Raw genomic sequence first — 18,386 nt, 5'->3', positions numbered from 1 at the left:
AGAATGAACCACCAATTGAGAACTTTTTCCTCCATGAATTCAAGAAACCCAGCTCTAGGCACAGTAACCTATATAATAAAAAGGTTCTGGATCTCTTTCCAAACACTAAACCATTAAATATGCACTAAGGAAATTTAAATTACCCACAAAATCCTTGTGGGAAGCAAAACGTTATTTTCACGTACATTAAAAAATACTTACCCAACTGAACATAAAATTAAAAAGGAAAGCAGCTGAACACGGTAATAAAAAGTCCTTTAGGGCATCCTGCAAGATGGAAAAACAGAGAGTGCCTCCTTTGGGGAGGAGGCGGCTGCAGGAACACACAGAATCCAGTCTTTGGGCTCATTTTCAGTCACTAACTTGTCTTTCTGCAGAAGTCGCAATGTATTCCTCCACTGAGGTCTCTTACAATTCTCTCTTTTATCAGCTTCTGAAGAAATTTTGCTTCTGTAGTCACATTGTGCATTCTCTGGCTGTTCATCGCAGCCATGCAAAGATTGTCAAAATAATGCAATGGGGTGTTGGGCTGACTCAGATCGTATCCAAATCCAGCTATACTCACTTCGTCACATAAATGCGAGGCCAGAACCACTGCCATCACACCGATTGTAGGCACATTCTAAAGGGGAGGAAATTACATTCCCAAATTAGAGTATGCTTGTTATATTAGGGTGACAATGCCACATTACACACTACTGCTGCTGAAAATCAACTAATTACTAACAAATAAAGGAAAGGAATCAATGAATAGATCATCATCTTGTCCAAACAAGTAAATGATGTTAAAGGTACAGCGGTACCTCTAGTTACGGACTCAATCCGTTCCAGGATGCCATTCGCACCCCGAAAATCTGTAACTGGAGCGCTGCTTCTGCAGACGCAGTACCCGTAAGTATACACTTTCAGGTTTGCCGCATTTGCAAGCTGAAAAGATGAAACATGAACCTAACACACAACACAAGGTATGACTGTATTAGCTGATTATAGATTTGTAGAGCTGGAAGATGGCCAAAAGCTGATAAATTGATTTGTCTTTCAGGTGCGACAAAATTCTTGGCTGTTTTTGCTGCACAAGACTATCAGGGCCACACCTCTGGAAACTTACCAGCTTTGACAGGGAACACCCAGGGGAAGCAGCTGGTATGTAAATATTGTCGATAGATGAGATATGTGTGTCTGTTGCACGTTACATAAAAAAGTACCATATTTTTCGTCCCATAGGACACTCCGTCCCATAGGACGCACCTAGTTTTTTGGGGGGGAAATAAAGGAATTCCCCCCCTTTATTTCCCCCCCAAAACCAGGTCGGGGAAACCGAACCAGGTCGAGGAACAGTGGGATGGCGGCGCTGCGCCTCCTTGCTGTCTCCCGAGCTTGTGGGGCTGGCCGATGTCTGTCCAGCGCGCGGGGCGCTCTGCTTCCCTCGCGGCAGGCTGCTATCTGCAGCGTAGGGAGCCCTGCAGGAACTCCCGCAGGGCTCTCCACGCTGCGGATGTCTGTCTGGCGTGCAGGGCGCTCTGCTTCAGGGCGCCCCGCGCGCCAGGCGGCAGGCTGCTATCCGCAACCTAGACAGCCCTGCGGGACCTCCCGCAGGGCTGCCTAGGCTGCGGATGTGTTCCCGAAGCGGTGGGCGCTCTGCTTTCAGCACGCCCACCGCTCCGGGAAGCAGGCTGCTATCCGCAGCCTAGACAGCCCTGCGGGACCTCCCGCAGGGCTGCCTAGGTTGCGGATGTCTTCCTGAAGCCTGGAGAGCGAGAGGGGTCGGTGCGCACAGACCCCTCTCGCTCTCCAAGCTTTAGCGAAAGCCTGCATTCGCCCCATAGGATGCACCCAGATTTCCCCTTCATTTTTGGAGGGGGGAAAGTGCGTCCTGTGGGGCGAAAAATACGGTATTTCCATATCCATGTCTAATGGAACTTGTGCAAATTAAACAAATTGCAGTGGAATGCAAAATATCAGCTGAAAGCGTGAATGACTGTTGGAATGCAGGGTTCCCCAAACTTGGGTCTTCAACTGTTTCTGGACTACAATTCCCATCACCCCTGACCTCTGGGTCCTCCTAGCTAGGAAGTGATGGGAGTTGTAGTCCAAAAACAGCTGGAGACCCAAGTTTGGGGAACCCTGGATTAAGGCATTTTCATGTATCCTTAACAAAACACACACACACCTTGTCCCAGCCCCAGAACATTGCTCGAGGTTCAGGGTACTCCAGAATATCAAAAGCCGTCTCTTTAACTATTAACGGGTTTAAGATGCGAATGTGCTTTGGTAGCACTGGTATTTTCTCGGCTACCTGCTTCCAAAAAAACAGCCGCATCCAGAGTGGCTGCAAGAAAAAGAATATTAAAACGATTACAAAGCTTGGAATCCATAACGTACGTATAACACACACTTCCCAGGGTTATAATACAGTCTAATTTTTATTATACAACTGCCCTCCCAAAACACATTTAGGTTTGGAAAAAGTGAAGAGTACACATAGTAATAGTCCCTACTAGCTATTTATGTATAAATCATGGGACTTACATGTTTAAGTCACTCCTAGCCATGATGGAGGTAATGCTTTGCCTCCATGGTGGACTAAATGTTCTTATGTAAAGGTAAAGGTAAAGGGACCACTGACCATTAGGTCCAGTCGTGGCCGACTCTGGGGTTGCAGCGCTCATCTCGCTTTATTGGCCGAGGGAGCCGGCATACAGCTTCCGGGTCATGTGGCCAGCATGACTAAATCGCTTCTGGAGAACCAGAGCAGCACACGGGAACACTGTTTACCTCCCCACTGGAGCGGTACCTATTTATCTACTTGCACTTTGACGTGCTTTCGAACTGCTAGGTTGGCAGGAGCTGGGACCGAGCAATGGGAGCTCACCCCGTTGCAGGGATTCGAACCGCCAACCTTCTGACTGGCAAGTCCTAAGCTCTGTGGTTTAGACCACAGCGCCACCAATTGGGAGAACAGTGCAATACGTTCCATGAAATGGGATAGACATTCTCAGATTATGCAGACTTCCAAGAATTTTGAACAGTAAACATGAAAACCGTATTGATTCTGGCAGTCCTAAGCTTTAAAAAACCCTCTCAATGTTATTTACACAGGTAATATCAGGGCTTTTTTTCAGCCAGAACTCAGTTCTGGCACCCCTTTTTCTGGAAAGATAGCACTGGGTAACAGGAAACCCAAACGTTGATAAGGTGTTTATATGGCTATTACTTACAAGTGTTTCATTTTTCACCATTGCTTGAATCCAGTCAAAATCAACACTTTTAAACAAAACAGCAACAAATAAGCCATTTGGATAATACTCATGTTCAGATAAGGGGGCACCTTCTGGATAAGTCATCCTTATGGTAGTTTTATTACCAACATCATCTGTGTATCCCTGAACTGGTGCATTATTTAACCTGTAAAGTAAAATAAATCACATGAATGAGTGCCCATCTTAATGAGTTTTGTAAAGACAAACTTAAAAGATCCCTCTGTAGTTCCTGCTTAGCTACAATTTTAGATTCATTTTGAAACGGAAAAGCATACAGTGGTAACTCTGGTTACATACTTAATTCGTTCCGGAGGTCTGTTCTTAACCTGAAACTGTTCTTAACCGAAGCACCACTTTAGCTAATGGGGCCTCCTGCTGCCGCCGCACGATTTCTGTTCTCATTCTGAAGCAAAGTTCTTAACCTGAGGTACTATTTCTGGGTTAGTGGAGTCTGTAACCTGAAGCGTATGTAACCTGAGGTACCACTGTAGTGACAATCACATTTTAAATGGTCGTAACTAGAAAACGACCGATCACAAACTGAGCAAAGGAAGCACAAATCTAACAGAGGCCAACGTTTTTTCAGCAAAGATCCTGAATTGCAGTCACAGCTCTATGTTTCACTCAAAACCTTCAAGGGGGGGAGCAATATATACCTTATAACAATGTCAAATTGGTTCAGGGCGTAGCCCAACTCCAGTCCATTAAGAACCCCACCACTCCCAACGACAACACAGCGTTTACAAGGCTTCGATTGTAAGCTTTCCGGAAGGTCATATTCAGGTAAAAGTTCCAGCAGGTCTTGAAGTTTTTCAGAAAACTTGTGAAATCCAAAGGGCGGTTTGTATTTGAAGATGGCTTCTTGCGTCTTTATGTCTCTTCTTACAAAAGGAGATGCATTCATACTGTACTTTTCCATAAATAATCTGCCCATCCCTTTCTTCACAAAAGATGGCCGGCACTCAGCTTGAACAACTTGCTCAGCATACTTCTGTGCTCTCTAGAAGATGAAGACACAGAAGTTAAGCTGTACAGTGGTACTTTGATTTACAAACTTAATCTGTTCCCAAAGTCCGTTCTTAAACTGAAACCGTTGCGCGCTTTCCCTCATGAGGCCTCCCGCCGCCAGTGCCCTTCCACCGTTCGGATTCCGTTCCTAGACGGAAGTAAAGTTCTCAAACCAAGACACTATTTCTGGTTTTGCCGAGTTTGTAAACCAAATTGTTCTTAAACCGGACTGTTCTTAAACCGAGGTACTGCTGTACATGCAGTCTTAGAAACTCAGATATCTAAGCTAGGGGCCATATGGCTCCTTAAACCAGGGTCACAGTCACCAAAACGGAATGTCTAGTTGCCATTTGGGGGCTAAAGTTGTATTTTTCAGTATGACATAATAACTAACCTTTGCGTGCTCAGGGTTGACATAATGAATTCTTGCCATGTCACATTCTTTGGAATGAAAGCTTAATTTGACCATGTAGACAAAGCAAAGGCCAATCACAACTAGGATGACATGTCTAAAAAATAAAAAGGAGAAATTTTGTTATTTCTCTACAAGCATAATAGCACTAAAAGGTGTCCCATAAATGTAATATTTATTCGCAATTCAACACTAAAACAAAAATTCCCCCTACCAATAAAATCAAGAAAGGCTTTCTTTCATTGTATATTTTTTGTGCAATTTTCTAGAAATGGAAACGGGACAACTTGAGAACAGTCCAAGAACAGTCAGAGTTGGCACACCAACTGAGGCTGGAAATGGGCACCCCAAGCCACTGGTGCCATCTGGGTCTCTAGCAACAGCAATGCATCTAGAAGCCCCCCAAACTATGTACCTGCTCCTTCAGGGGAAATGCAACTCAACTCAGAGCTGGTACACAAACCAATTCCCAGACTTGAGAACTGCTCGTCCATAGCGTCCCCCTATTCCCCAACTTGCTTCCCTCTCCTGAGCGTAGTAAAATTCACATCTAATATTAAGACTCCAGCTTTTTGACACAAAAAACAGACCCAAATAGCAATCCAATGCACACTCACTGGGGTTTAAGTCTCAATGAAATAAGCAGGACTTGAGTAAAAATGCAAAAGACTGTGCTATCAAAACCATTTGATTACATTATCAACCATTTACCGTATTTTTCTGTGTATAAGATGATGCTTCTTGCTTAAAAAAAAAATAGGCAAAAATTGGGTGTCGTCTTATATACGTATCTGAAGAAGTGTGCATGCACACGAAAGCTCATGCCAATAACAAACTTAGTTGGTCTCTAAGGTGCTACTGGAAGGAATCCCCCCCCCCCCCGTCTTATATACGGATAGTGAATGCAGAGGGGGGACGTGCAGTTTATGGCAGCAGCAAGCAGGAGATTGGCAGCGGCAATTGGGAGGGTAAGCAACTTAATTTCTTAATTTTGGGTTTAAAAAAAAGGGGTCGTCTTATACATGGGGGCGTCTTATACACGGGAAAATATGGTACCGGTAATCTGCCATTGGATTAAGGGCTCATCCACATTTTTGCTTGTCCAAGTGGTTTTCCCCTGGCCCCGCTCTTTTCCATAGGAAACCCTGCTCTTTAGCTATTGTTGTTGTTTAGTCATGTCCGACTCTTCGTGACCCCATGGACCAGAGCACGCCAGGCACTTCTGTCTTCCACTGCCTCCCGCAGTTTAGTCAAACTCATGCTGGTAGCCTCAAGAACACTGTCCAACCATCTCATCCTCTGTCGTCCCCTTCTCCTTGTGCCCTCCATCTTTCCCAACATCGGGCTCTTTTCCAGGGAGTCTTCTCTTCTCATGAGGTGGCCAAAGTATTGGAGCCTCAGTTTCAGGATCTGTCCTTCCAGTGAGCACTCAGGGCTGATTTCCTTCAGAATGGAGAGGTTTGATCTTCTTGCAGTCCATGGGACTCTCAAGAGTCTCCTCCAGCACCATCATTCAAAAGCATCAATTCTTTTGCGAAGCAAGCCCATAGGGAAATGCGTCTTGCGAAGCAGCTAAGAAAACGAAAAACTCCTTCGTCTAGCAAGTTTTTCGTCTTCCGAGGCGTTCGTCTTGTATTCAGAAAGCAGTGGAATAAATCAGAAACTTTTTGTAAGCAAAACACAACTTCTTTTTTCTTGTGCTTTCACTGAACCAAGCATGGGTGGTGTTCTTTTTTTAAAAAAAATCCATGATTTAGTGGCAAATATAACTTTTAAAACAAATCCAGTAGTCAGGCTTTAACACTCTATCCCGTAAGGAGAAATAATAAATGAGATGTTAAACAAGAATTTACGGCCGGTATCATAGACAGAGTCACTTACTTGAAAGTACCTTTTAAAAACCCACTTGGCCTTTTCATCTTCATGTGCAGGTACCTTAGAACATGGCGCAGAAGACAAGCACTCCTTTTTCAGGTTAACAGTGTGATCTTCACTCCGCATTGCTGCAAAGAGAAATCCCGTTAACAAGGTTAACATTGCACTTTAAAAGAAAACACCCACCCACAGTAATTGATGGTTTCCTCCATGCAAACAGTATCTCTTGCATTTTCTAAAAAACATGACAATAACATGGTGAAAGCTTAATTACAATTTTGGCTCAAAATGCACCCTTTGATAATGAGGTTCTTACATTCCTGCAACATGCAAGAGGGTGCTGACTGAACAGGACTCGGAGAAGATAAAATCCGTTAGAAAGTGTATTTAAAGACCAGTGAATGAGAACAACTAAAGTTTGTTAGTCCAGTAGCACCTTAGAGACCAACTAAGTTTGTCAGTCCAGTAGAACCTTATAGACCAGCTACGTTTTTATGAAAGGTTATAATAATATCAAACAGAAATCAACACCACATTATACATGAATGAATTTCGGAGAAGAAAGAAATAAGGAACAACATATACAACTAATGATTATATGGGAAACAAAATAAAATATGAATATTTTAACTATTAAACTTAACTCAAAAGAGCGTCTCCACCCCCATCGTTCAGCCCGGACACTGAGATCCAGCGCCGAAGGGCTTCTGGCGGTTCCCTCGCTGCAAGAAGCCAAGTTACAGGGAACCAGGCAGAGGGCCTTCTTGGAACGCCCTCCCATCAGACGTCAAGGAAATAAGCAGCTATCTTATCTTTAAAAGATATCTGAAGGCAGCCCTGTTTAGGGAAGTTTTTAAGTTTTTAATATTTAACACTCGATTGGAAGCCGCCCAGAGTGGCTGGGGAAACTCAGCCAGATGGGTGGGGTATAAAGAATTTATTATTATTATTATTATTATTATTATTATTATTATTATTATTATCAAGATTAAAATTAACTATGCCTTAACCATTGCTGAATTCTACATTATCCTGGCTGTCTCACCTACATGGCTTTTGGTTTAAGAGTTCCCAATCCAGAGTTAGATTCCAGGGAAGAGCATCCTGTGGTCTTAGATAGAAGTTAAACGAATCTGTTATTCCAGGATATTTGATCCTGGAAAAATTCAAACGAAAAATGGCTACAGGTAAAAACTAAAGAAAAATGTTTTAATTTTTCCCCCCATAGTGAAGCCTGAACCTCGAGCAGGAATAAGAGCTGTCCAAAAAGGATTTGGAAAATTCTGCACAGATAATAATAATAATAATAATAATAATAATAATAATAATAATAATAATAAAAAATTTATACCCCGCTCTCCCCAGCCAGGACCGGGCTCAGGGTGGATAAGTTTCACTTGGTGTAAAATTATTACAACTAGTAAGAATGGAAGCTAAAGGCAAAGTTTTCTTCTCTGTGTGTATTCCAGAGAAGATATGCTATCAAAAGACGCAAGAATAAACTGCATCTGTGAAAAAGAGATGAAGCGAAGATGGAGTCCAGAGAAGGAAAAGGCCACTTCTATCTTTTCCCTGACATTCCAAAAATCTTTTCTTTCTTGTCGATTGTTTTAATCTAGGCATAGGTTAACTCGGCCCTCCCGATGTTTTGGGACTACAACTCCCATCATCCCTAGCTAACAGGACCAGTGGTCAGGGATGATGGGAATTGTAGTCCCAAAACATCGGGAGGGCCAAGTTTGCCTATGCCTGTTTTCATCCCTGCTTGCTCAAAACTAAAATCTGCCTCAATCTGGCAAGTGGCAGTTCACAGGCAGTTCACTTGCAGAAACAGTTCCTCATTGTTCTAGGGTCTGGCATTATCCCAAGCCTTATCGGGGTATAAGGGATTCTCACGAAGGTCACTCAGAGCGGCTAAAGAGCCTTATGTCTTCTTCTTCATCCTGGTACATGATCTCAGCCTGACTGAAACCTTGCCAAGTCTTATGTTGTTCTATGTTCTGGCTTAGGTCCCTGGGAGAGAGACACTTCTGCCAACTGCATGGGTACAGAAAGACCTGTGTGCATTCCTAGAACAAGCTACTGTAATGGTAAAAAGAGGGGAGGAGTGATTGAAGGGAAGGGCAAAAAAATAACCGCACACCCTAGATACACACTAAACCACACCGACTCCCTAGAGCACTTCTGCTACGGGGCAGCTTTATAAATTAAGTAAGCAAATAACTAAATGTGGGGAAAGCAAAACGTTACTTAGAGAAGGATCTGAAATATTTTCCTTGAGGCTTGAATTCGTTCTGAAGATTGAAAGCTCTTGACTGGCTTGGGAGCAGAAGAATAGACTCTAACCAAACTGAGCTAGATTCCAGATTATTTGATGTTTTAATGTGTTGTAAGCTGCTTGGAGATTTTTTTCTTTAATATATAAGCAGTATAGAAATGCAAGAAAATAATAATAATAATAATAATAAATCTTATTGTAAAAAAGCAGCTAGACATTCCATTGTGGAGACCATAACCTAGATTTAAGGTGCCATTTGGCGATTAGCTTATATATCTCAGTTTCTAAGTAGGTCAATAACTGTGACTCAAGTCAGTAGATGATGAACTCTTAAAGTGGTTGACCGCACAGTATGAATCTTCCCTTGTCCTCCAGATAATTAGCTGTGTTTCTCCCTTAACACATTTCCCAAGAACTTCTGGGCTTCTAAGTAGGTCAATAACTGTGACTCAAGTCAGTAGATGATGAACTCTTAAAGTGGTTGACCGCACAGTATGAATCTTCCCTTGTCCTCCAGATAATTAGCTGTGTTTCTCCCTTAACACATTTCCCGGGAACTTCTGGGCTTTGAAAGGATCCACTTAAGGTTCACACTTTGCTGCTTTCTTGCTTTCTAAAAAAGAGAGAGGGTATTTTCACTCTCTATGACTGCTTTGCATCATACACTCCACCTGCCTTAAAGGCGTCAAGTGAATTCCACTGTGTGTCGTAAAGCTATCCAAGATCACTGACTGATAAGGACCTACAGAAATAAAATACCGATTGTCATAATGACAGGGGGCTATGTCTTTCGTGACAGCAGCCACGAAATTAAAAGACGCCTGCTTCTTGGGAGAAAAGCAATGACAAACCTAGGGAGCATCATAAATAGTAGAGACACCACCTTGCCAACAAAGTCCGTATAGTAAAAGCTATGGTTTTCCCATTAGTGATGTATGGAAGTGAGAGCTGGACCATCAAGAAGGCTGATCGCCGAAGAATTGATGCTTTTGATTATGGTGATGGAGGAGACTCTTGAGAGTCCCATGGACTGCAAGAAGATCAAACCTATCCATTCTTAAGGAAATCAGCCCTGAGTGCTCACTGGAAGGACAGATCCTGAAGCTGAGGCTCCAAGACTTTGGCCACCTCATGAGAAGAGAAGACTCCCTGGAAAAGACCCTGATGTTGGGAAAGATGGAGGGCACAAGGAGAAGGGGACAACAGAGGACGAGATGGTTGGACAGTGTTCTCGAAGCTACCAGCATGAGTTTGACCAAACTGCGGGAGGCAGTGGAAGACAGAAGTGCCTGGCGTGCTCTGGTCCATGGGGTCACGAAGAGTCGGACACGACTAAACGACTAAACAACAACAACAACAACAACAACATGTCTTCACCACGGGGCAGCAGAGCCTTTAACTGCAAACATCCCCCCGGAGGGTGGGGACGCATACGTCCCTGCATTCTGCGCATGAAATATACTGAAAACCTCCTAGAAGAAAACCACACGGAGTCAGGAGTGAAGGTTTTATCCTCACTGCAACAGTATTGTCAAAAGATAACAGCAACTCCTCCTGTATACGGAAGAACAAAAAGCTGTGTGTTCAGGACACAATTTGACGCATTTGCTGCCTGGACTCAATGACTTCAACCCCTGAGAATCAAGTCTGCTTCTGCCTCCATAATCTTATCTCAGGTTTCTTGAGCAGCTGGCTATTAAACTGTGCAGGCATGAGCATGATTTCACAGCACCACCCGCATCTGCCTGCCATCTCCACATCTCCACACTATTCCATTGTGAAAACTATGCATTGTAGGGGTTTTTTTTTTAAGCCAGAGAGGCATCTGCACAGCCTCACAGCTCACCCAAGAATTAACTGCACCCAGACACCAGAGTATGCAACCTTTTGAAAGGCAGTTATAAAAATGTCTGCCAGGTTCTCAAGTTCCGTTTTCATTCACATATTTTTAAATATATATTAGGCACACATCATGCCTGCATTGTTTGCAGAGTACTTCTAATGTAGGAGTGCAAATATCCAGAGTGTGAAAATCAGATGGGATTACTATGAGGAATTATAAAATATGCATCAAGCCATTGTGTCTGCTATGAAAGCATGGCGTTGACTGGGTTTGAGTCATTGACAATAATTTCTGATCAAATCCCACAACCCTCTGCATCTCTGGCCATTTGCTCTACTGTCCATTTCTCTTGCTTGACAAGTCACGTACACAGCCCAGTTGCTGGAAAACATCTTCATGTATGTAACAACGGCCGCGAGAGTTCTAATAACACAAGGATGGAAGACTGAAGAAACCCCAACTAAAGAATCATGGCAAGAAAAATTGATGGACTATGCAGAACTGGCAAAACTGACATATAAGCTACGGGACAAGGATAACTGTGACTTTAAAGATGAATGGGAACCCTTTACAAAGTATCTGAAGACGCAACAAAGCAAACTGGACTCCTTGGCTGGCTTTGAGTAAACATTCACAAACTTTTTATTGATAATAATCAGCTAAATAGTTTGAGGATCTATACCACTTTGTAACATGCAGAAAACAGCAATTTAGAGAAATCAAAGACTGGAACTGAGGGAAGTCGGGGTGGGTGGGTTCTGTGGGGGGAGGGAGGGGGAGGGAGGAAAAATGGGGGAAAAATAAGGATGACATGTTTTTGGATAATATGTTTTGTTTTAATTTTGAATAAAAAAAATTAGAAAAAAGAGAAAAAAAGAAGAAATCTGATTGGTTCTTACGAACACTGTGTAAAGATGGGGTGTGGATGGGGGTGTGGAGATACACACTTTGCACTTCCTCCGAGAGCCTGGCCAGTCAAAGCCTCGTGTCTTATTTTAATCAGGGTCCAGTCCTTTTCCTTTGGCCTCAGAACGCAACATGCTAACTGCTGTTGTTTGAGCATGAATTAATATCTGCAACATGATACAGCTCTGACTCTATTCTAGAAGCCTTCGGCTTTTTCAAAGTACGATCTCTAAGTGTTTTAGCATAAATGCATTTTATATTTATCTATGAAATGTTTCCAAAGTTTGAAAGCAAGTGTTAAGAGGACAGTAATAAATTAAGAATGGAAAGGAAGCAATGGCAACTCCCTCATTAGAGGTGCCAAAATTCTGTTAAGCCACCCAGTGCACGCAAATATCTACCACTGTTCCATCTACAGTGGTACCACGGGTTAAGAACTTAATTTGTTCTGGAGGTCTGTTCTTAACCTGAAACTGTTCTTAACCTGAGGTACCACTTTAGCTAATGGGGCCTCTCGCTGCCATTGTGCAATTTCTGTTCTCATCCTGAAGCAAAGTTCTTAACCCGAGGTACTATTTCTGGGTTAGCGGAGTCTGTAACCTGAAGCATCTGTAACCTGAAGCGTCTGTAACCCGAGGTGCCACTGTATTTTTAAACACCAGTGTTGCGTTATAAAAATGATGTGCAGATGTATTTCAACACCAGGATGCCAAAACTTCTAGACAATGGCTGTGTACACACTACCAGCTTAAAGGTTAATTTCACTGTGTTTTAAATGCACTTGCACCCTGTTGTACACATAAGCACAGTTTGAGATGTATCTACATCACTCACTGCATGTGAATGGCATGCAGAGATCAGTCAGGAATGCCTTTACCCAATGAGCAGTTCTCAATTCAAATCAAAGCTGATTTTGGGGGGAAATGCAGTATTTCACAAGAAACTACAGGATAGATATGGATTGTGGCTGACGTCGTGTATACAAGCTTTTCCAAGACAGCAGTGGGAGAACATAGGATGAAGAGTAAACAGAAATGTGTAGACAGCCAGTGTTAGAAATTCAGATATATAAGATAGGAGCCAAATGACCCCTTAAACCAGGATTACAGTCACCAAAACGGAATGCCTAGTTGCCATTTTGGGGCCAGGTGACTCAAAAGTTGTATTTTTCAATATGATTTTTAGGTTCCTAAAATTCATCCTGATTGTGCATACAAAATATAACGGGTAGAATTCAACAGGATGTGAAAACAGTCAAGATACAAGGATTCCCCAGGCATGCACCTCCAGATGGTGGAGACAGCGGGCATCATCCTGGCATCTTCACTTGGTCGCAAGCCCCCAAGAGGCGCACACACGCTCCACACGGCTCTTTAAAGGGAGCGCTGAGCAGAGCCTCCCGTCTGCATTCGCTCCATAAGACACACACACATTTCACCTTACTTTTTAGGAGGGGAAAAGTGTGTCTTATAGAGCGAAAAATATGGTATTTTACAACTAAGCAGTGTATAATTTTTATAAAATAAATAAATAAAATTAATATTCCTGCTGGCAGTGCCTGGCAGAAAGCTCCAAAACGGGGTGTTCTTAGGGTGGGGCTGAGCTGGGCATAATCTGCCAGCTCACCTTCTGCTGTGAGTGGCCAAACTGCAGAAGTGTAATAGCTCTGCTGTTCCACCAAAATGTTGCAGTGAGCAGTCTTTGCTGCTACTGACTAGGAAAGCAATACATTTTGTGGGTCTCCTCATACAGTATGTGCAAGATTTGTAAAGTATCAGATAATGTGGTCTCTGCCCCTCATAGCTTTACACCACAATAAAGCATTTAGGCTCAATGCTCTAAAAGACTGTTTTTTCTCCAATGATTTCGTCTCACAGTCATGCTTGTGGTTATCTCAAACACCACCAGTTTTGAATACACCTATTATTTATTTTTGTTTCATCTACATGTCTAACAATACTTCAATGTGCACAATCACCACTTTCCCTTAAAATGTGAACTCTTTTAGATCAGAAGTGCATTTCTTCAGAGCAGAATGGTGGAAGAATATCATTCTCTAAAACGAGAAAGGAATTGTACTTCAAAGGAACTAAATTCACACACAGCATCCATTTAATTGCAGGTTTTACTCACACAAAAAGCAGCTACGAAGAGTGAAACGTTCACCGTGTGTTACAGATATATCTTTATCAAGGGGAAAACATTCTTATTTATTCCTTCATGAAAACTTCAGAACTTTGAAGCTTTGTTTTCATTTGTTTGTTTGTTCTACCATTATTTTAATAACTATTTTTGCCCCCTCCCCTTTTTTGTGCTGAATTCAGAGGCCAGGCTGCTCACGGTTTGAGCATATTATACTTATCCTGGCCCAACTGCACCCACTGCTAATTAGCTTCCGGGCCCAAATCAAAGTACTGGATTTGACCTATAAAGCCTTAAACAGCTCAGGACCGCAACGCCTCAAGGACCACCTCTCTCCATATAAACCGTCCTGGACAGATAATAATCTGAGGCCCTTCTTTGTGCGCCTCCTCCGCGAGAGGTCCCCATTATGGCAACACGAGAACAGGGTCTTTTCCGCAGTGGCTCCCCGTCTGTGGAATGCTCTCCCCAGGAAGGTTCGCCTGGCGCATTCATTATACACCTTTAGGCATCAGGCGAAAACGTTCCTCTTCAACCAGGCTGAATAACATCCTGTATCCTTTTACATGCATTCGGTGGGACGGGGAATATTTTTTTGTTCTTGTTTTTATCATGTAGTTTGTGTTTTTCTTCCTTGCATTTTTAAGCGGAGATCTACAGATGAAGGAGGGTATACAAATTTAATTTAATTAATAATAATAATAATAATAATGATAATAATAATAATAATGGCCAGGTCCCCTAACCTACTTAAAGCATTTTTACCCAGTAGAGGCTGGTCCACCAAAATGAATGGGCCACTACCTCACCCATCTTTAGGGTTTAGGGAAGCTCTTAATGTTTGATGCATTACTGTATTTTAATATTGTTTTGGAAGCCGCCCAGAGTGGCTGAGAAAACCCAGCCAGATGGGCGGGGTATAAATTAATAATAATAATAATAATAATTAAGCATTTAGGCTCAATGCTCTAAAATACTTTCTTCTCCAATGATTTTGTCTCGCAGTCATGCTTGTGATGATAATAATAATATTATTACAGTGGTACCTCGGGTTACATATGCTTCAGGTTACAGAGTCCGCTAACCCAGAAATAGTACCTCGGGTTAAGAACTTTGCTTCAGGATGAGAACAGAAATCGTGCTCCGGTGGCGCGGCGGCAGCAGGAGGCCCCATTAGCTAAAGTGGTGCTTCAGGTTAAGAGCGGACCTCCAGAAGTAATTAAGTACTTAACCTGAGGTACCACTGTATTAATAATAATAATAATCTCATTCTGCCCTCTGCCTGCCCATACCTGCCTTCTTCCTTACACCCAAGTCCACTGGGTAGCACTGCCTATGGGTTTTCTCTTCCTCAGCCTCAGTGCTGCCCTCGAAGAACTTCAACGTAGAGGAAGATGGGGAGAAAACTAAAATTAGTTGACTCTGCCTCATTTGTTGACTCATTAGCTCCAGTTCCAACTACCATCTGCCATTTGAGTCCCAATGGGCTTTATTAGAAAAAGCTCCCTGAGTGGCGGACGAAAGCCAGTAGTCAGTTCTTGTCTTCAGCCTTACGAATCTAAAAGACAGAAGACACGCGAAAGAGGGATGGGGATGAGGGAGGGAGAAAGAGGCAAGTTCGGGCACCAGTTCTTAAAGGTTCCAGTTTGTTTGTTTGCACATTTATAGTGCACGTATAATAAAAAGGGTTGGTGCCGTGTTGTTTTTACTGTAATTATTTGTATGGTTTTAATCGCTTTAACAGATATATTGTTCTACCACTGTTAAGACTGTGACTGTCAGCACTGTCAATATACAGTTGAAACTCGAAAAATTAGAATTTTGTGGAAAAGTTCATTTATTTCAGTAATTCAACTTAAAAGGTGAAACTAATGTATGAGATAGACTCATGACATGCAAAGCGAGATATGGCAAGCCTTTGGGGTTTTCATCAGCTGTACGCCATGATCATCACAATTATAACAAATAAATACACAATCTTCTAATTTTTCGAGTTTCACCTGTACACTTCTCTTCTGCAGTTTTAAAAACCTCACTCGGTGGTAGAAATTGGCACAAGAGGCTTGTATGAACGGCCAATTTTTTCCTGAACCATGTTCCACAATGCCAATCCAGTCATCATCTTGAGCAAATGCAACACTCCACTCATAGGCAACTGTTCTTTTAATTAATAAAATGGGTGTTTAAAAGGTCACAAGAGCCTGCGGGCGGAGGGTGGTACTTGGAACCCGTGTTCAAAATTCACCTGGAAGTCCATCTTTAACAGGGTGGAATTTATGCTTTTCATTCTGAACCAGGGCAAAGTGTAGGTTGAGTGTACAGTATTCTGAAAGGGGCTGGATGGCCACCTGTCATGGATGCTTTAGATGACCTTGCTGCATTGCAGGCCGTTGGACTTCAGAGTCCCTTCCAACTCTGTGATTCTAATAAAGAGTTTTAATTCTAACAATGTTCAATTGGTTTTTAATTATTGCTTTCCAAACCCCCCCCCCATGTTTTTAACTGTTCTTATTTTTATCTGCAAGCCACCTTGAGTCCCTGTAAGGGGAAAAGGTAGATTACAAAGAAGAAGAAGAAGAAGAAGAAGAAGAAGAAGAAGAAGAAGAAGAAGAAAAGGAGGAGGAGGAGGAACAACAACAACAACACATAGAGCAGCTTACAGCAGGCAAAGAAGAAAAATTAATTTTTTTGGAAAAACAGTACGTATAGGAGAGGCAGGGCCAGAATTCTAAAAATTCTAAAACTGGCTGGGATGGAAACAATTCAGGTAGCCTGATGGAATAACTGCAGCTTGAAAGAACGACAACTTACATGCAACCAAAGGCAGCAAGAGACATGGAATAGCGCTGCTTATTTTTTCCTACCTCATGCTTTCTGGTGGAAGAGGCGATCTGTAACCTCTTCTCTCAAACTTCTCACCCCCCTAGAATCTGGAAGAGGAGCCAAAAATATTGTATATAAATACAGAGGTTCAGAAAGCCTGATTTAGTCTCCAACTACACCAAAACTATTATCCAATTCAAACAAACCTGTTACAATTCTCCGGAGCAAAACACTGAATAGTAAAGTCACATTCACTAAGCCACACTTATTCTGGAATTTTATTTTCACGAACCATCACCATCATTATGATATTGCTTTGTCGATGTATTTACATTAAAAAATACTGAAATTTCTGATTGTGCATATTAATGGGGGGAAATAGTTGCAAAGCAAGTGAGGGAAAGGGTCAGCAGATTAGAAAGAAAAAAAGACAGAGGCCAGATGGGCATGAAAGGAGATCACAGATCTATATCACTGGCCATTTGCCAGCCAAATACAGGAGACTGTAAGCAACACCAACCCTACTCAGAGTACAGCTACTGAAGTTCACAGACATGGCTAATTTAGGTCCATTCATTGCAATGGATCTCCTCCGAGCGGAACTTTTGGGGCACAACCCCAGGTGTCCATAATGGGGAACCTAACTAAGAGCTGAGCAGTTTGGGGGCATCAGGATGAGCAGGAGACCGAGAGTGCCGATCCACAACCATGAGGGCACAACCCACCGGGAAACCTTATAGAAGTGAATGGGAACTTTCCTTTTTCTTGCAAGGAGAGTCGGTGTCACACAGGCTGGGACCTGGGAGACCAGGGTTCAAATCCCTGCTCCACCACGTGAAACTCTTTGGTTTGACCTTGGGCCTCTCAGCCTAACCCACCTCACAGGGTTGTTGTGGGGGATTAAACGAGGGGGAGCAGCTGGGTGGTTAGGAAGAGAACCATGAACCCCATAGAGAAAATGCAATAAATGCAACGATATGCAATAAATAAATAAATGCATTAAAATTCGGTAAATAAATGCAATAAAAATAAATATATTAAAATGCAATACATAAATAAATAAATGCAATAAATAAATGTGGGGGATTAAACGAGGGAGAGCAGCTGGGTGGTTCGGAAGAGAACCATGCGCACCACCTGAGCACCGTAGAGAAAATGCAATATATGCAACAAAATGCAATAAATAAATAAATAAATGCATTAAAATACAATAAATGCAATAAGATGCAATAAATAAATACATTAAAATGCAATACATAAATAAATGCAACAAATAAATGCAATAAATAACCCAACCAACCAACCAAATAATCAATCAATCAATCACCCAAGAAAATGCTAATAAGGCTTTGCTCGGGAGAACTTACCCGGGTGCGGGCCGTAGCCCAGCGGGAAAGAGCGCCTGCTCCGCATGCAGAACGTCCCTGGTTCGATCCCCAAACGCTGCGCCTCCCACCCGAGAAAACCCTGCAGTGCCCACCTGCCAGTCAGTGCAGCCAACGCTGACCCAGGCGGGCCAATGACCTGGCTCAGCCTAACGCAGCTGCCGATGCTGCTCTCCCTCTCCGAACCAGGGAGCCCTCCCGTTACTTGGCGACCGCGCGGGCCCGCCTCCGCAGCGAGCCGGGCCAATCACCGCCGCCTGTACCTGCCCGTTACCTCTGCACGGCCGGGCGACGACTCGGCGCTTTACCTGCGGAGGGATACGCTGCTTCTGCGAACCGAAGCCGGCCCTGCTTCTCCCTCCGCGCTGGGCCTCGTGAGCGACAAAGTCCCATCGGCGAGAGAGGCGCCCAGGGCGAAAGCGGGGACGCTGGCACGCAGCGGGCAGCGGGATGG

General features: G+C 43.1%; 1 protein-coding gene across 9 annotated transcripts; it reads right to left on the bottom strand.

The window, feature by feature from the left end:
• Nucleotides 1-4: 4 nt before the first annotated feature.
• On the bottom strand, nt 5-18,355 carry ST3GAL5 (ST3 beta-galactoside alpha-2,3-sialyltransferase 5). 9 transcript variants are annotated; one of them, XM_081207195.1, is made up of 7 exons: nt 18,241-18,355; nt 6,572-6,683; nt 4,663-4,777; nt 3,917-4,260; nt 3,219-3,405; nt 2,171-2,329; nt 5-622 (listed from the first exon to the last, which is right to left on the bottom strand). In XM_081207195.1, exons 1-7 carry the CDS (start codon nt 18,323-18,325, stop codon nt 359-361), a joined length of 1,266 nt encoding a protein of 421 aa, XP_081063321.1. In that variant the 5' UTR covers nt 18,326-18,355; the 3' UTR covers nt 5-358. The 9 variants fall into 9 exon arrangements, with proteins under 9 accessions (XP_081063321.1, XP_081063326.1, XP_081063328.1 ...); XM_081207200.1 differs by having other exon boundaries at nt 6,562-6,683; nt 18,241-18,323; XM_081207202.1 differs by having other exon boundaries at nt 6,562-6,683; nt 18,207-18,317.
• Nucleotides 18,356-18,386: the final 31 nt, after the last annotated feature.

This window comes from Podarcis bocagei (assembly GCF_964188305.1).
Source record: "Podarcis bocagei genome assembly, chromosome: 9".
In the NCBI taxonomy this organism is placed as follows: Eukaryota; Metazoa; Chordata; class Lepidosauria; order Squamata; family Lacertidae; genus Podarcis; species Podarcis bocagei.
Note: the sequence above shows the minus strand (reverse complement) of the source record. Positions and strands in the feature narration are given on the sequence as shown.

What these genes read in the sequence shown, in the direction of transcription:
- ST3GAL5 (XM_081207195.1), bottom strand. Translation starts at nt 18,325, where the DNA reads ATGGGACTTTGTCGCTCACGAGGCCCAGCGCGGAGGGAGAAGCAGGGC. An exon ending in TCAACCCTGAGCACGCAAAG is followed by an intron (nt 4,261 to 4,662) that starts GTTAGTTATTAT and finishes TTCATCTTCTAG; the next exon opens with AGAGCACAGAAGTATGCTGA. An exon ending in CAATTTGACATTGTTATAAG is followed by an intron (nt 3,406 to 3,916) that starts GTATATATTGCT and finishes TTTACTTTACAG; the next exon opens with GTTAAATAATGCACCAGTTC.